The sequence below is a fragment of the Rhinatrema bivittatum genome, chromosome 3 (assembly GCF_901001135.1).
Source record: "Rhinatrema bivittatum chromosome 3, aRhiBiv1.1, whole genome shotgun sequence".
Taxonomy (NCBI): Eukaryota; Metazoa; Chordata; class Amphibia; order Gymnophiona; family Rhinatrematidae; genus Rhinatrema; species Rhinatrema bivittatum.
In genome coordinates this window covers 237071676-237089388 of record NC_042617.1, presented here as the reverse complement: position 1 = coordinate 237089388, position 17713 = coordinate 237071676, and the positions used below count along the sequence as shown (strand labels likewise).

The window sequence follows — 17713 nt, the reverse complement described above, 5'->3', positions numbered from 1 at the left end:
CTAGAGGTGGAATATCTGATTTGCTACCCCTTGGTCCAAGGACCACTCATGGGGATCTGAAGGCTCAACTCAGCCTGTCTGCTACCATGTTCTCCATCTCGGCCAGGGAGCACCATCCCATGGGACAGGGCCCATGAGTAGATCTGGACCGCTTCTTGACACAGGAGGTACGATCCCATGCCTCCCTGCTTATTGACATACTACATGGCTACTTGGTGGTCGGTTTGGATCAGGACAACTTTGTTGGACAGCTGATCTCTGAAAGCCCATAGCACATATCTGATCGCCCAAAGCTCCAGGAAGTTGATTTGACAAGAGCATTCCTGAGTGGTCCAGAAACCCTGGGTGCTGAGCCCATCTACATAAGCTCACCATCCCAGGGTGGATGCATCCATGGTTAAGAAAATTTGGGTAGGGGGACTTCGAAAGAGATCCCCCTGACGAATTTGAAAGTATCTGCCACCAGGATAATGATTACCAGAGAGACAAGGTGACTAGGATGCAGTACTGGAGGCTCTGAATGGCCTGGTGCCACTGCAACTTTGGGACTGGCGCATGTTTCGAAGTGCCAAGGGAGTGACATGGATGGTTGTGGCATATTTTTCGTTTTTTTATATATACCATCATTCATTTGGTGTAGCCATCACAACGGTTTAACAAATTCAAGTACAAATAAAACAAAGAGTAATGCTCAACATATGCATAACATATGACAACAGCCTCAACATGTGCCAGGCTGATACCTGCTGGCTCTGTTGAATCTCTGCCATGATGGTCATCAAGTGATGGACCTTTGACGAGGCAGGAAGGCTTTGGCCTAAGCTATGTCTAGCAGGGCTTCTAAGAAGTCCAACTGAAGTGACGGGTTGAGATGGGACTTTGGGTAGTTGAGAATGAACCCTAGTGACTCTGACACCTGAATGGTCAAGCACATGGACCTGGCGGCCCCTGCCTGAGATGTTCTCTTGACCAGCCAACTGTCCAGATAAGGAAAAACACACTCCCAGCCTGTGGAGGTGTGCTGCCACCACAGCCAGGCATTTTGTGAAGACTCATGAAGCTGACACTAGCCCAACAGCAACACCCGGTACTAGAAGTGCAAATACTTCCTATGACTGGGGAAGATCTTGATGTGAGTATATGCGTCCTTTAGATTGAGGGAACATAGCCAGTCCCCTTTTTGTAAAAGGGGGATCAAGGTGCACAGGGAAACCATTTTGAACTTTTATTTTTTTAGAAACTTGATCAAGGCTCTTAGGTCGAGGATGGGACAGAGTCTTCATATTCTCTTTGGTGTCAGAAAGTACCTGAACTAAAATCCCCACCATCTTTGCCCTGGTGGTACAGGCTTGACCGCCTGGCCATTAAGAGAGAGAAGAGCTCCACTAGTAGTACGTCCTGATGCGCTATCAGCCCCAAGAGAGGTACAGAAGGCAATTTAGTGGGACACCCAATAGATTCAATTGGTACCCTTGACAGACAATAGAAAGAATCCACTGGTCCAAGGTTATACTAGGCCAGTGGTTCGCAAAGAACTGCAGCCTGCCCCTGACCGGAGGGTCCAACATCCCATATATGGACGATAGGCCTATGCTACCTACGACCCAGCCAAAACCACATCCCTGGAGTTGACTGAGGCACCGGTTGGGGTTTGGGGGCTCTTTGCTGCCTGGGATGGCACTGATGGTGTTGACAGGAGAGAGGGGGCAGAGGATAGTACTTCCTTCAGTGAAAGAAAGACTTCCTTGGCCTGTTTCATCAGCCTCCCAGAGAAGGAGGATGGATCCAGAGTGCTGGTGGAGAGTTGTTGGAGGTTTCGTGGTGGTCCCAAAGTTGGGCCACTGTGTCCCTTACCCTATCTCCAAAGAGATTTTCCCCAGTACACAGCACATCAGTAAGTACCTCTGGTCGAAGATCCTAGGCCTGCAGCCTTGTCATTCTGTGGACACCGATTCCCACTGCAGAGACTCGATGCCATTTTGAAAACATCATAGGTCACTCGGACCTCATGTTTTCTGCACTTCAGGTCCTTATGCACCAGCAACATGAGGATGTCCTGCTGATGTTGAGGCAGCTGCTCAGCCACCTCCTACATCTGCTTCCATATGTCCTGTGAGTACTGGCTCATATGGTGCTGGTAGCAGCGATGCGGGCAATAAGCAGCGCACCTTGAAACACCTTCCTCCGAAAAGCATCCATCGCACTATGGTCCTTCCCTAGGGGTGCAGAGGAATGAGTCCGAGAGTGCTTGGCCCTCTTGAGGGCAAATTCGACCACCATCAACTGGTGGGGCAGCAGATACTTATTGAATTCGGCAGCCTTCTGGATGAGGTAGACCCCATATACCTTCTTCTTAACACTGTGACAGGATGTTCCCATATCCTCAGCAGCACCTAATGTTGTGCAGATGATGGACCCTTGGCCCGAGGTGGGATTGACACTACCCACAGGGCAAGCTGTACTGGTCCCCACAGTCGGGAGGTGGAGCAGGCTAGGAGACGGAAGCCAAATGGAGCTTCACCAATACCAACCCTCATTCCCCGCAGGTTGAGCCCTTGGGTGCCGGGGACAGCTGGTATTAGGCAGGCTTCCATATGATGACTCCCAGTAGGTGGAAAACAAGGGTACGCCAGGGACCAGCAGAGGTATCGGAGGACCGAGGATGGTCCGGACGAGGCAGGGTTCCAGAGACCCAGATGCCGACAGGAACAGGACAAGACAGGAGGCGTCTAGGTAACAATAGTCCAAAGCCTGAAAGGCCAAGTCCAAAGGATACTATAGAGAAGATCAAGGCAACTGGAGTCAGGGCAGGCAGCTAAGCAAGCAAGGTACCAGGAAGCAGAGCAAGGGTCAAAGCCAGAAGATCAGTCCAAGCGTAGTCCAATGAAGCAGGGGTCAAAGTAAGAGAATCAGTCCAAGCATAGTCTAACGAAGCAGGGGTCAAAACCAGAGGATCAATCCAAGGGAACAAGGAGGAGACAAAAGAGCAAACAGGAACAAGAAACAGGAACGGAGTCAGAAGCAGGATCCAGGAACGGAGTCAGGAGAAGGAACCAGGAACGATGGGCAACGAGCACACGAGCAATCATGGAGACCTGTTGCCAAGGCAGGGAACAAGTGGCTGGGCCCTGCCTTATATACAGCGGGCCAGTGATGTAATCATCCAGGGCCACGGGCTAAGTTCCCGCCGCGGCCCCTTTAAATGGACAGGAGTCGCACGTGCACACACCTAAGCCGGGGCCTAGAGGAGGCAGGACAGTGGTGTCTCTCCACAGCCCATGCGGGGAGGCCCGCCGGGCGCAGGGAGGAACCGCGGAGGAGTCAGAAGCAGCAGAGGAGGCTGCAGGCGCTCGGGGATGAAGGCAGCCTGCCCACCACTGCGAGCAATGGGGAACCGGGGCTGACAGCTGGGTTCCTGAGGTGAGTAGGATGGACGCAGGCCTACCATGGCCGGGACACGTAACAGTAACCACCCCATTACGCCCCCTCTTGGAGGTCTGGGTTTACCCAGATGGGCATGATGATACTGGAGGAGGAATCCCTTGTCCAGGATGTTATTAGCCAGTTCCCAGGAGTTTTCCTCTGGACCGTAGCCTTCCCACGAGAGAAGGTACTCCCAACGGCAGCCTCCAGACGTCAAGTACTTCTTGGACCCGATAAGGAGTATCGGTCTCGGTAGAAACTTGGGATGGAGCAGGAGCTCTACGAGAAGGCCAAGAAAGTAGTACAGGTTTGAGCAGAGATACATGGAAAGAGTTGTGTATACCCAAGGTGGATGGTAACCGGAGTTGGTACTTAACTGGCCCAATATGCCGGGACACGGGAAATGGACCAATGTACCTGGGTGGAAACCTCTGAGAAGGTAACTTCAGCCGAATGTAATGGGCACTCAGCCAGACCTTTTGGCCTGGCTGAAACTCTGGAGCCGGACAATGGTGGGCATCAGCAGTTTTCTTTGCACCTGCAGTGGCCTGACGAAGATATTGATTCGTCTGAGTCCAAAGTGTCTGTAGAACATTAGCTGTGGCCTGGGCTGCCGGCGAGGGCACTGACAGCGGAACTGGCAATGGGAGCAGAGGTTGTCTGCCATAGACTATGGAAAACGGAGAGACTCCGGTAGCTGCTGCAACATGGGAGTTGTGAGAAAATTCTGCCCAAGGCAATAGTTCCGCCCAGATGTCCTGCTGATCATTGGTAAGACCGCAGGAAATTTTTAAGGGAGCGATTGGTATGCTCAGCCTGGCCATTGGCTTGCGGATGATATGCGGTCATCAGGCTGATGTTAATACCGAACGTTTTGCATAAGGAGCTCCAATAGCGAGCGACAACTGAGGTCCCCTGTCCGAGGCGATATCTTGGGCAAGCCATGAAGGCAAAACACGTGTTGGAAAAAGAGGCATGCGAGCTCCGGGGCCGAGGACAAGGCAGGTAGCAGCACAAAATGAGCCGTCTTGGAGAATCTGTCTACAATGACACAGATGACCGTATTCCCCTTGGATGGCGGTAAGTCCACTACAAAATCTGTGGCTATATGAGTCCATGGCTCTTCAGGTGCAGGCAATGGCTGGAGGAGGCCCCAAGGTCGGCCTACTGGAGGCTTCTGCTGGGTGCAGGTAGAACATGAGTCCACGTAGGCACGGATGTCTGAGACCATGGTGGTCCACCAATAGTAACGCTGGAGCAACCCTAAGGTTCGTGCACATCCTGGATAACCGGCAAGTTTAGAGTCATGCACCCAGCACAAGACCCTTTCTCGGAGCTGGCAAGGCACAATAGTTTTTCCAGCTGGGACCATGACGGTGGCAGATAGGCAGATGCAAGCAGGGTCAATTATATGACTTGGTTCTTCTTGGAAGTCATCAGGATCGAAGGAACGAGAGAGGGCGTCTTCTCGGAGGTTCTTCTCTGCCGGATGGTATCGGAGCTTGAAATCAAATCACGAGAAGAATAATGCCCAATGGGCCTGGCGAGCATTAAGACGCAGGGCATGCCGATGATGCTCGAGATTTTTATGGTCAGTATAGAGGATCAGTCCAAGTGAACAAGGAGGAGACCAAGGAGCAAACAGGAGCAGGAACCAGGAACGATGGGCAACAAGCACAAGAGCAATCATGGAGACCTGTTGCCAAGGCAGGGAACAAGTGGCTGGGCCCTGCCTTATATACAGAGGCCGAACGATGTCATCATCCGGGGCCGCGGGCTAAGTTCCCGCCGCGGCCCCTTTAAATGGACGGGAGTCGCACGCACGCGCGCCTAAGCCGGGGCCCAGAGGAGGCAGGATAGCGATGTCTCTCCGCGGCCCACGCAGGGAGGCCCGCCGGGCACAGGGAGGAACCGCAGAGAAGTCGGAAGCGGCAGAGGAGGCTGTAGGTGCTCAGGGACGATGGCAACTGCCCACCGCCACGAGCGAAGGTGAACCGGGGCTGACAGCTGGGTTCCTGAGGTGAGTAGGCCCGGACGCAGGCCTACCTCGGCCAGGACAAGTAACACCTAATTAAGAATCTCATGCACTGGGACCATCACGATCTCCTTAGGAGACTCCAAATGCTGGAGGATCTCAAGCATTTTGTTCCTGGCATCTTCCTCCATTAATAACTGAAATGGGATGGCTTCCGCCATCACCTTCACAAACCCTGCGAAGATCAGGTCCTTTGGAGGAGAAGGGTCTGATGGGAGACCCTCGGAGCCTTGGAGGAGGACTCTGAAGCATCATCCCCCCAATGGTCATAGGGTTCCTCATCCTTGCTGTAAGCAACAGGGGATGAGTTCTTAGGTGCTCGGCCTTTGTCCAGAGGTGCAGGCACTGGTAAAAAACTGGATGGGGGAGAGGCAGCAGGCCTCGGCATCTCTGCCAGCCTCTTTGGAGTTTCAACCTTGGAGGAACCAGCAATGATCACAGTATTGGTAGGGGGGGACCCTCGGTGCCCCACCGGGCACCAATGCTGTCCCAGGAACCAGCTGAGTCAGCAATGCACCAATGAGCACGTTGAACTTCTCCAGAAGTGGTACGAGGCAAGTGACACCGAGTTTGGTGCCATCGGGGCCACAGGACCAAAGCCCTGCAGCGCCCAGTCCAGCACCAGCTGGACTCGGCGCTCCAGCTCCTTCTCAAAATTTTCCAATGCCAACACTGACTGGGAGGAAGGAAGGATGGCCAGACCGTGACAGTGACTGGCATCAGGACCAGTGGACACCATCGTGGACCCTAGCACTGATGGAGGTCTGGTATTCTTCGCCATGGGGTCGCTTCGTGGGCATTATGGTAAGACGGTGCATCCCCGTACCTGGCATTGTGCGCCAATGGGGACCAGTTTTCATGCTTCTTCAGTTCTCGCAATACTCGGCCCAGGCTTTCCTTGGTGCTGAGGCCGATGACAAGGAATCTGACGTCCTCGGCCTAGAGGAGATCGACAGTGGTCAGTCTCCTACGCCACTATCTACCGATGGCATTGATGAAACCAACAGTCCCACCGATGTTGATTACTCGATGACAATCGGTGCAACTCCTTGGTCCTTTGATGCCGATGGCTCAGACGTCTTCGACCTGAAGAGCAGTTCCATCTTGTCGAGTCGAAACAGACATTCTTTCAAGGTCATCTGGGCATGTAAGTGGCATCCCCAGACAGAGGATATATATCTCATAAGGATCCTTGATGGACATATCGAACGAAACAAGGGGCACAAAGCATAAACGATGGCGGCAGGGCAACGATGGCTGGAAGGCATTGATGCACCGCTGCCATGGGGAATTAACCGCAAAAGGAAACTTACACAAATAGCCGAAAACCCTGACAAGGTGTACTCCAGGAATGGTACCGAGAGGGACCCAGCGATGGAATAGCACAGAAAAATCTGCAAAAAAAACACGAAAAAAAGGAAAGTTTTCCACAAGGCCAAAAAAGGCCAAAAATAAGCTCACTCACATTGCGAGACTTACAGCTCTGCATAAAAAGAGAGAGTAGAGAGGGAACCTTATGTGGACACATGGTATAGGGCAGCTGGGCATGCTCAGCGTGCCTAGTCAATGTTCTAGAAATTTTGATATAACTTTCCCACATCAGGGCTCCATTTGATGATGTCACCCTGCGTGAGGACTACCATCCTGCTTGTCCTTGGAGAAATGTAAAAATTATCTCCATGGCAGCCCCCTCTCCTGCCAGTGGATTTTGTAAAGTTTGTCATATAACATTAGGAAGCAATTTTCTGTAGAGCCCTTTGGAAAACTCTTCCATAATGTCACAGAGCCCAATCATGCCCCATGTGCCAGCTTCAGTCAATGGACTAAACACATCTATTAGCAAGCAGAGAAGCCAATAGGGTAGAATTTTATTGTAATAATATTCATTTTGGTAATCTGTTTTTCTCTTTTCCTTTCTTTTTTCTGTAGTGCACTCCAGGCCGCCACTGGACCACCAGGATGCCCTTCTAAGGTAAGGGGGGCTACAGGATGGTCCTAGACCACCAGAGATTCCTTTTATGTGAAAGGAGAGGTGGGGGTAGGGCCACTAGACTACCAGGGAGTATAATGTATGGTGGGAAATTCAGGGTAGATGGGAGGCTGATACTGGGGGAGTGGGAGATGTTTCATTTCAAAGGGGGGGGAAGGGACAATTTTGAAAAAAGGGGAGGGGCTTGGCAAGGAGGTTGGGCATCACCACATGACATTCATTTCTATTTTTGTAACTTTTTTAAGGTGGTGCTGCCTCTACACTGGGATTTTGGCACAGTGGGATAGAGGGTTATTTTGGGGCTGTGTGGCCCTTTAAATATCAGCATGGGAGCATCAGCACATGCATTAGTGTCCCAATACTCCCATGGAAAAATATCTACAACTTCTGAGTTGTAGTTACAATAATGCGACTTCCCTTATTTTTGGCAAGCTGTGTTATTTTAGTTATATAGGTATTACATATGCATTAGCTGCTTTGCATGTATTTGAAAAATGTATGCATGCAAAACAGCCAACTTCAACAGGGGATAATTTTTGGGTTAAGTATCGCATGATGCCACAATATGCAATTATTGAGTGAAAAAACGCTGTTTTTCATGTATTATTGCAATTTATTGCAAATTAGCAAATGTAAACCTAAATTTGCCTGCCTTCTGAATTTAAGAAGTTAAATTTAGCTGGTCAGTGGGGCTACATTTTTAAAAAACAGAGGATTAACACTAATTCCTAAAGTTAGCTGATTAAACCTTTTGAAGATCAACCTCCTGGTAATCAGATTCTGGAAACAGCCACGGTTTGTGGTCTCTGCCCAAGAACTTGCTGAGATGGCTGGGTTAGATTGGGTGGGAGAGTCAGAAAATGATGATAAAACCTAGGTATTTTTGAATGAAAGCACACGATGCTGTAAGCCCAGACGAAAATATTGCCAGGCCAAAAAGAAAAAGGAAGCAAAACTGTCTAATAAATATCCATTGCAGACAGTCTGAAAATCAGACTTGTATGTGGCCTTCAGGAAGAAGAGCTGGCCATTCACATTGTAAAATCTGTAGTGCTGCTTTTACCTTAAATGTAAGATCCCCTTCTTGTTGAGAACGAAAATCACCAAGTGTAATAAATTCTCTAACAGTTCCTGTGTCTTCATCAGATTCATCCTCATCTTCATCATTAGCATCTCCCTCGTCATCTTCCTCACTACCTTCTTCTTCGTCATCATCTTCTTCTTCATCACCACTTTCCTGTTCTCTTTGGGAAACATCTTGAACCTTCCCATCTCTGTGCATGGAACACAAATAGTGTATTACATAACATAAAAAACAAAAAAAAAACAAAGGAAGGAACCATGGAAATCTAAGCATAAAAATTGTAAAAAAAAAATTAAAAAAAAAATACCAGGGCGAATTGTTATTGGCCAGGTTATCCCCAGGCAATGTAATTCTAATAAACAGGAGTTCATCATCATCAAAATTTCCTGGCACTTAGTTTGCACACTAATTATATAGGCAGAGCATGATATAATATAGCCCCCAGTCATTCTGGAGACAAGTTTCATGAAACCACCTATTCACAAGGTACAAGATTATTTCTGTACCCAGTACCTTGTGGTGAATTTTCAAAAGGAAACAACTCAGGCAGTTTCCTGTTGAATATTTGCTAAATATACGCAGATACAAAAATTTCTTCGGTTATGCCCAGTCAGGCTTGACTCTGATGGGATGAAAATGTATTATTGTAATTTTGGATAACTACTTTTGACAATTTTTATATGCAATATATACCAAAAAAAGTAGTATTTGTAGACTGATAGAATTGAAGACTGATGATTAGAAACAAATAACACCATGAAGTTTGACATTAACTGGCAGGTTATGTTGGTTTTCTTAGATATGATTATTAAAAGGCTGATCATACGTAGATCTTGTTGTTATTTTTTATTTAATAACATCCATATTCAGCTGCTGTGTGGCTCTGCTAGTTAGCCAGATAAACTCATCCAGCTATCTAGTGCTGTATATTGAGTGACACAGCCACACCACTAAATATATCCAGTTATCTTAAAGTTAACCAGATAACTTTATCTGGCTAACTTTAGGACAACGCTATGGGATGACCAACGTTTTTTATTTATTTATTTATTTTTATTTAAAAATCATTTATTATCACCTAAGAGATTACGGTACATCTTCCTAAACAATTTACAACATACCGTATTTTTCGCTCCATAAGACGCACTTTTTTTCCCCCAAAGGTGGGGGGAAAATGTATGTGCGTCTTATGGAGCGAATATAAAAAAAAAACCAAACAAAAATCTAACAAACCCCCCCCCCGACTCCCCCAAGACCTGCCGACTTAATTTCCTACAACCCCCCACCCTCCTGACCTGACAAATTAATTTCCTGCAACCCCCCACCCTCCTGACCCCCCCAAGACCTGCCAAACGTCCCTGGTGGTCCAGCGGGGGTCCGGGAATGATCTCCTGGGTGTGGGCCGTCGGCTGCCAGTAAACAAAATGGCGCCGACGGCCCTATGCCCTCACTATGTCACTGAGACCGACCGCTGCTATTGGTCGGTCTCAGTGACATAGTGAGGGCATAGGGCCGTCGGCGCCATTTTGTTTACTGGCAGCCGACGGCCCTATGCCCACACTATGTCACTGAGACCGACCGCTGCTATTGGTTGGTCTCAGTGACATAGTGAGGGCATAGGGCCGTCGGCTGCCAGTAAACAAAATGGCGCCGACGGCCCTATGCCCTCACTATGTCACTGAGACCGACCAATAGCAGCGGTCGGTCTCAGTGACATAGTGAGGGCATAGGGCCGTCGGCGCCATTTTGTTTACTGGCAGCCGACGGCTCACGCCCAGGAGATCATTCCCGGACCGCTCCTGGACCCCTGCTGGACCACCAGGGACGTTTGGCAGGTCTTGGGGGGGTCAGGAGGGTGGAGGGTTGCAGGAAATTAATTCGGCAGGTCTTGGGGGAGTCAGGAGGGTGGGGGTTTGCAGTAAATTAAGTCGGCAGGTCTTGGGGGGTCAGGGGGGTGGAGGTTGTTAATTTAAAGGGTTGGGATGGGGGGGGGGGTTTGGGGGTTCCCAGAGAAAGAAAAGTTTTCTGATCTGGGGAGTGGACCGAAATGGCCCTCCCCAGACCCGAAAACAAAATGGGGAGAAAAAAAAAAGCTATGCACTCCCCTAATTTGCTCCATAAGACGCCCAGACGCAGAGCCGGTTTAGCACAATTTTTTTTTTTTTTAATTTTCCCCCTCTGAATCCTAGGTGCGTCTTATGGTCAGGTGCGTCTTATGGAGCGAAAAATACGGTATATTAAAACAATTAAATACACAAATTCTTCATGAATAACAGAGAAACCTCCATAAATCCATTAACCTTGCTGAATAATATCATTCATCAGGCAGGTTTTTAAAACCTTACAAAATTTCAATATATCCACTTCCTCTCTCAAACTAGATGATAAACTGTTCCAAAATTGTGGGACCATCCCTGAAAAAGATCTTGTCTTCAAATGGGAATGTCGGTACATTTTAACCTCCTGAACTCTCAGAAGATGCCCTTTCATTGATCTCAAACTTCTGCTAGGCTTATACCAGCTTGAACGGTTTCTCAATTGCTATGAGCCTACTCCTTTTAATGATTTAAAATCCAAAGACAAATTTTTAAATTTGCATCTGGCACTCAGTGGGAGCCACTGCAGATTTAATAGTAAAGGCCCAGGTAGAGTTCTATCCAGATAACTTAACTTATCCAGCTAACTCAACTACTCCCTGGAATGCCTCTGGTCTGCCCTCTAATGCCGTTCACTTATCCAGTCAAATTTTAACCGGACAAACAGTTATCCAACTAGAATTTAGCTGGATAAGTGGCCAAATTTTCATTTAGCTGAAAAACTTGTTAGTCGTTCAGCTAAATGCATTTGAAGATGGTACGTCATTATTTCTACTGAAGTAGTTTTTCCAAGAAGTGTTTGATCTTTTTCAGTATTTCCCTCTCTGGAGACAATTTTCAAAACTACCTGCATTGGTGCAAAATTTGCAGGTATTTTTACCCACAGGCATTGCATCAATTTTCAAAGGTAAAGTATGAGCATACTTTTTCTTTGAAAATTGCCTCGGGAATAAGTACCTGCAGAGATTTGCACCTGCTCTTTCTGCATGTACTTTCTCCAAGGAAAACAGTTGTAGTTTTGAAAATGCAAAACTATGCGTGTTATTGCTTCCCTGATCTAACCTCACTACCCTGCCAGGAAATTCGCCACAAAAAAACAGGTAGAACAACAAACAAAGTTTTACCCGTATTGAGAGTCAGTAAATTTCAAACAGCAATTTGCCCACGTAAATAGTTGCTGACTTCATGCTAAAGGGCAGTACTAGTGGTGGTGATCCCTTATTCCAAATCTAATATTTTCTGTGACCTGGAAATATCTCTATATGGGTGTAAACATTCTTTAGATCTAGACAGAGTAGCCAGACCCCTTTTTTGAAAAAGGAGAAACAAGGTGCCCAAGGAAAACATTTTGAACTTTTCCCACTTCAGAAACTTGTTCAAAGCCCATAGGTCTATGATGGTACAGATTCCTGTTTTCTTTGAGATCAAGAAGAACTTGGAATAAAATACTCGCCCTCTTTGCCCTGATGGAACGGGCTCAACAACATTGGCCTCTACGAGGAAGATGAGCTCCTTTTGTAGAAATTCCTGATGCTGAGACACCAACAAAGCAGGTTTTGGTAGGCAATTTGGAAGTACATCCAACAGATATAATCTGTATCCTTTTCAAATTCTCCAGAGGACCCAAGTGTCCAAAGTTATTCTGCACCAACAGTTTATGTAAAATCTTAGCCTGCCTATGACAGTAAGATCAAATGGCACAGATATAGGAATCTTGGCTATGTTCTCCCCGATACAGTTAAAACTCCATCCCAGGTTTTGGCTTGGCTGCTAGCTGTGACTTTGGGGCCCTTTGTTGTCTAGGGTGAGCATGGGGAATCTGTTGCTGATGGTATCAAACGAGCGGAAGAAAACATCTCCTTGGCTGATAGAAATACTTCCTCAGCATTCCACTCGGATATCTCCTGGTTGAGGAGGGTAAGCCTGGAATGATAGTGGAGAGGGTCCTTAGATCCATAATCATACCCCTAGGAATATTCAGAATCCAAGCCCAACTGGAAAGAGCAGTTGCTTACCTGTAAAGTGCAATTGCTTACCTATAATAGGTGTTCTCCTAGGACAGCAGGATTTTAGTCTTCACATGTGGGTGACATCATCTGATGGAGCATGCCCAGCCTGCTACTATCCGTGCGTCCATGCGAGGTCCCCCTTCAGTCTCGTAACATAGCAAAAATACAGGCAAAAAAATAAAACAACAAACCGAAAGGAGAACCCAACTCCGTGGGGAGGCAGGAGGGATTCCTGAGAACTAACATTCTTCTGTCCTAGGAGAACACCTGTTACAGGTAAGCAACTGCGCTTTCTCCTAGGACAAGCTGGATGGTAGTCCTCACATGTGGGTGAATACCAAGCTCCAGACTGTCCTTGAGAACAGGAGAGGCTAACAGCGACTGAACAAGGTGCCATCAGGCACAACACAACTACGGCGCTGTAGACAGTAAGGAACTGTCTGGGTCCCACAAAAGCACAAAGAGATGGGTTCAGGCCTGGAACAGGTTGTGCAAGACAGATCAACCGAAACACTGCCCTGGCGCCCATCTTTACCCAAGCAATAATGAGCAACAAACATGTAAAGAGAACTCCAGGTTGTGGCACAGCAGATTTTGACGATGAGGACTGCACGTAAATGAGCTACTGACATCGCCATAGTCCGCACAGAGTGAGCCTTTACTCTGCCAGCTAGCGGAAGGCTTGCCTGTGTATAGCAGAAGGCGATGAAATCCGCCAGCCAGTTCGACAAGGTCTGTTAACCCACCGCCACTCCCTGACAGTTGGAATCAAAGGACACGAAGAGCTGAGTGGACTGTCTGTGGCCGGCAGTGCAATTGAGGTAGAAAGCCAAGGCGCTTTTATAGTCCAAGGAATGAAGATCCCATTCCCCTGGATGGGAATGAGGCTCGGAAAGAAGGTGAGCAAAACGATGGACTGATTGATATGAAAATCAGTCACAACCTTGGGCAGAAACTTTGGATGCATACACAAGACCACACGATCATGGAAGAACTTCGTGTATGGTGTGTACGTAACCAGAGCCTGAAGTTCACTTACCCTATGAGCCTAAGTAATCGCCACCAGGAATATAACTTTCTAGTTGAGGAAATTCAGGTCGCAAGGTTGCAGCGGCTGGAAAGGAGGATGCATGAGCCATGCCAGGACAATATTGAGGTCCCATGACACAACCGGAGGCTGAAGAAACGGCCCACTAAAGGTTGAACCGAAACGGGCATGCCAGCAACAGCTCGATGGTACGCGCTGACCACGCTGAGTTGTACTCTGACTGAACTAGTCTGAAGCCCAGACTCGTACAGATGCCACAGGTAATCCAGCAGCCGGTGGAGGGGGCTTGAGAAAGGATTCAAATTATGACCCGCGAACCAGATGGGAAACCTTTTCATTTCAAGCTGTAGAACTTCCTGGTGGAGGGTTTTTGAGATAACACCAGAACATGGGAGCACAGTCCGAGAGCTCCAAAGGCTGGAGGACTATGCGCTCAACATCCAAGCTGTGAGGGCCAATGCCCAGAGGTTAATATGGCGCAAGGTGCCCTGAGTCTGTGAGATGAGATCAGGCGCCGTCCCCAGCTGGATGAGTGTCCACACTGACAGGTCCTGCAGAAGCGGGAACCAGACCTGTCAGGGCCAGGAAGGTGCCATGAGTATCATGGTCCCTCTGTCCTGCTGAAGCTTCAGCAGAGTCCTCAAGAGGAGCGGTAGAGGGGGGTATGCATGGAGCAGGCCCCTCCCCCAGTGGAGGGAGAAGGCATCGCAGGCCGGTTGACCACCCCCGATACCAGGGAGCAATACCTGCTCACCTTGTGGTTGTATGGGGAGGAGAAGAGACCCACATCCGGTATGCCCCATTGGTGAAATAGCTCGGCCACTATCTCCGCATTGAGGGACCACTCATGTGGCTGGAAGGAACGGCTTAATAGCATGTTGAGATGGCCTAGCAAGTAGGTCGCTCACAGAGACATTTCCTGTGAAAGGGTCCAGATCCACACCTGTACCATCTCGTGGCAGAGGAGGAATGAACCAGTGCCGCCCTGCTTGTTGATATACTACATCGCAACTTGGCTGTCGTCCAAATTAGGACGTCCTTGGATGACAACTGGTCTCTGAATGCCCACAGAGCATAATGAATGGCTTGAAGCTCCAGGAAGCTTATCTGAGAGCGGGCTTCGGAGGCAGTCCAGAGACCTTGCGTGTGGATACCATTCACATAGACTTTCCAGCCTTGAGGAGAAGCATTGGTGGTGAGAATCACCTGAGGCGGAGAGGGTTGGAAGGGACGTCCTTTTTCCAGGTTGAAAAGATCTTCCCACCAGGATAGAGACACTCTAAGAGGGTCCGTTATTGTGACAGGAGCCTCAAGATCCTGGGAATCCTATTGACACTGGGACTGTAGGGTCCACTAGGCTCTCCTCATGCAGAGGAGAGCCGGGGGGGGGGGGGAGGGATCACATGGGCGGAGGCCGCCATGTGGCACAGCAGGCAGAGCAGAAGGCGAGCTGGCACCCTCCGTCTGTTTCAGACAAGGGTAGCCAGTGAGGCAAGGGCGATCGCCCAGTCTCTGGGCAATAAAGCTTTTGCCTGCATCGTTTCCAGCCTGGCGCCTATGAAATCCAGCTGAGGAGATGAGCAGAGATGAGATTTGGGTAACTTTATAACAAACCCCACTGTCTGCAGCATCTGTACCGTCAAGGCCAGAGCGTGCAAGGCTCCAGAGCGGGAGTCGCTGCTGACCAGCCAGTCGTCCAGGTAGGGGAACATGTGCACCGAGCAACGCCTGAGATAGGCGGCCACCACCACTAGGTATCTGGTAAAACCGTGGGGGGCCGATGCCAGCCCGAAGGGCAGCACTATGCACTGGTAATGTGCTTTCTTCACCACGAAGCGGAGGTACTTCAAGTGGCTGGGGACAACTACAATGTGTGCGTAAGCCTCCTTGAGATCAAGGGAGCAAAGCCAGTCTCCTCCTCTGAGGAGTGGGATCAGTGTGCCCAGAGAGATCATCTCGAACTTTTCTCTTAGGAGAAATTGTTCAACGCCCAGATGTTGAGAATAGGGCGGAAGCCGCCATTCCTCTTCGGAATGAGGAAATACCTCGAATAGAACCCTCGGCCTTGATGATGGTGAAGGACCAGTTCCACCATGCCCGCTATGAGGTGGGTTTTGTCTGAAGTATGACTTGGTGGGCGGATGAACCCCACGATGGACATGGGCGAGAGGTCTCCAGGAGCTGACTGAAGTTTAGACGGTACCCCTGATGGATGATAGTGAGGACCCATCGGTCTGACGTGTTCTCTTCCCAGCGATGGGCGAAGCTCAAGAGCCTGCCTCTGACCGGAGGATCCGACGTCAGGGGTACAGTCAAACTGACCTTCGCTCCCTCGCTGCCAGTCAAAAGCCCGTGGCTGGGGCTTACTGGGGGGCCAGTTGGGGTCTCGGCGCTCGCTGTTGGCGAGGACGGCTCCTGGAACCGGGGCGCGGCGTACGAGCCCGGGATGCCGGAGGATAATATTTCCTTTGCTGGTAAAAGGGCTTCCAGGATCCTGTCCAGGAGGATTTCCTGGTCGAGGATGGACCTTCAGAGGCACTAGCGGACAGCTGTTGAAGGGTATCAGGATAGTCCTTCAATTGCGCTACCACATCCCAGATCTTATCCCCAAAGAGGTTTTCACATGTGCAAGGGAGGTCGGCTAGCCTATCCTGGACCTCCAGCCAGAGGTCAGAGGCCAGACAAACCCTGCAAAGGACAAGTCCTCGGGGGGCGACCGGCACCATTCCTCCACTGGGGAGGGCGCTGAGAAGGGGTTGTCCGAATAATCCGAGGACGAGTCTGTGGCATCATCACCCCAAGGGTTGTAAGGCTCTTCCTCCTCACTGGGACCAATATACTGTGGCGAGGTCCATGAGGGGTTTCAACACTGGGCTCTGATGGCTTCGAAGGCATCGACGGTTCCCTTGGCATAGAGGGGACCGGAGGCCACAGTAGGCCAGAAGGACATGGGAAGGGTTCAGGCAACCGTGGTCTGGGAAACACGGTACAGGCCATATATTCCTCCTCGGAGGACCCGAGAAACGGGATCGCTCCGGTGGGGGGCATCAGTGGCCGCTGGGGAGGCCACCCAGGAGGACGTCCAGATGCTCCAGCAGGGGTGCTACCACTGAGGGCAGAGGATCAGGCACCTGTATGGGGGCTGGTGGCACCAGCAGCTCAATGCTCTGGAGAGCTTTAAGCACCATGGACTGCATCCTGCGATCCAACTCCTTCTGAAAGTCCGGAGTGGTCAGGACTGAAGAAGGGTGATGAGGTTTCACCGGCTCTTCCTTGGGTCTCTGAGGTGGCATGGTTCCCACCACCGGTGTCGGTGGGGAAGTCAAGGACTACCAGGGGCATCGCAGAATAGGGCCTCCGATGGCCGGTGCCGCTTCAATGGCGGCTCTGTAACCGCCGATGTTGCCTCGGAACCGGTGCCACACATCGACATCAACCGGTGGCAATGTTTGCGGGATCTTCTTCAGTGCTCGGCCTGGTATTTCCCCGGCACTGAGGAAGTGGAAGATCCTAATGTCTGGGAAAGCGGAGACCATCGAGGATCTATCACCATCCCCTCGATCCTTGGAGGTAACTAGTGAGGGGAAGCATGTCAGAAGGCTCCCCGCGACCTCTTGGCATCGATGGGACTGATGCAGGAGCAGAAGGAACAGACTTTGGGGCCCCTAAAAGGTTTCTCCATCTTATTGAGGTGCACCCAACACCCCTTTGGGGTGATCTGATCACACAGACCTCACCCACGGACGTCATGCGAGGGCTCCAGGCAGAGGATACAAACCTCATGCAGATCTGTGATGGACATGGTCCTTGGGCACTGTCAAAAACCAGTCAACGGCATAAAAATACCCAGCGTGCCTAGAGGAACAGGTGTTCTCCTAGGACAGCAGGGTGTTAGTCCTCACAGATGGGTGACATCATCAGATAGAGCCTGGCTCAGAAAACATTTGTCAAAGTTTCTAGAAGCTTTGACTGGCAGACTGAGCATGCCCAGCATGCCACTATCCACGCGTCCATACAAGGTTCCTCTT

At 49.8% G+C, this 17713-nt stretch overlaps 1 protein-coding gene across 5 annotated transcripts in view; it reads right to left on the bottom strand.

Moving 5' to 3' along the window:
• NPHP1 (nephrocystin 1) overlaps nucleotides 1-17713 on the bottom strand; it is a 382880-nt gene that overhangs the window by 311632 nt on the left and 53535 nt on the right. For all 5 annotated transcript variants that reach the window (XM_029594329.1, XM_029594331.1, XM_029594333.1 and 2 more), the window contains exon 4: nucleotides 8512-8722. In XM_029594329.1, the coding sequence (XP_029450189.1) occupies nucleotides 8512-8722 (211 nt within the window). The remainder of the gene's footprint in view (nucleotides 1-8511; nucleotides 8723-17713) is intronic.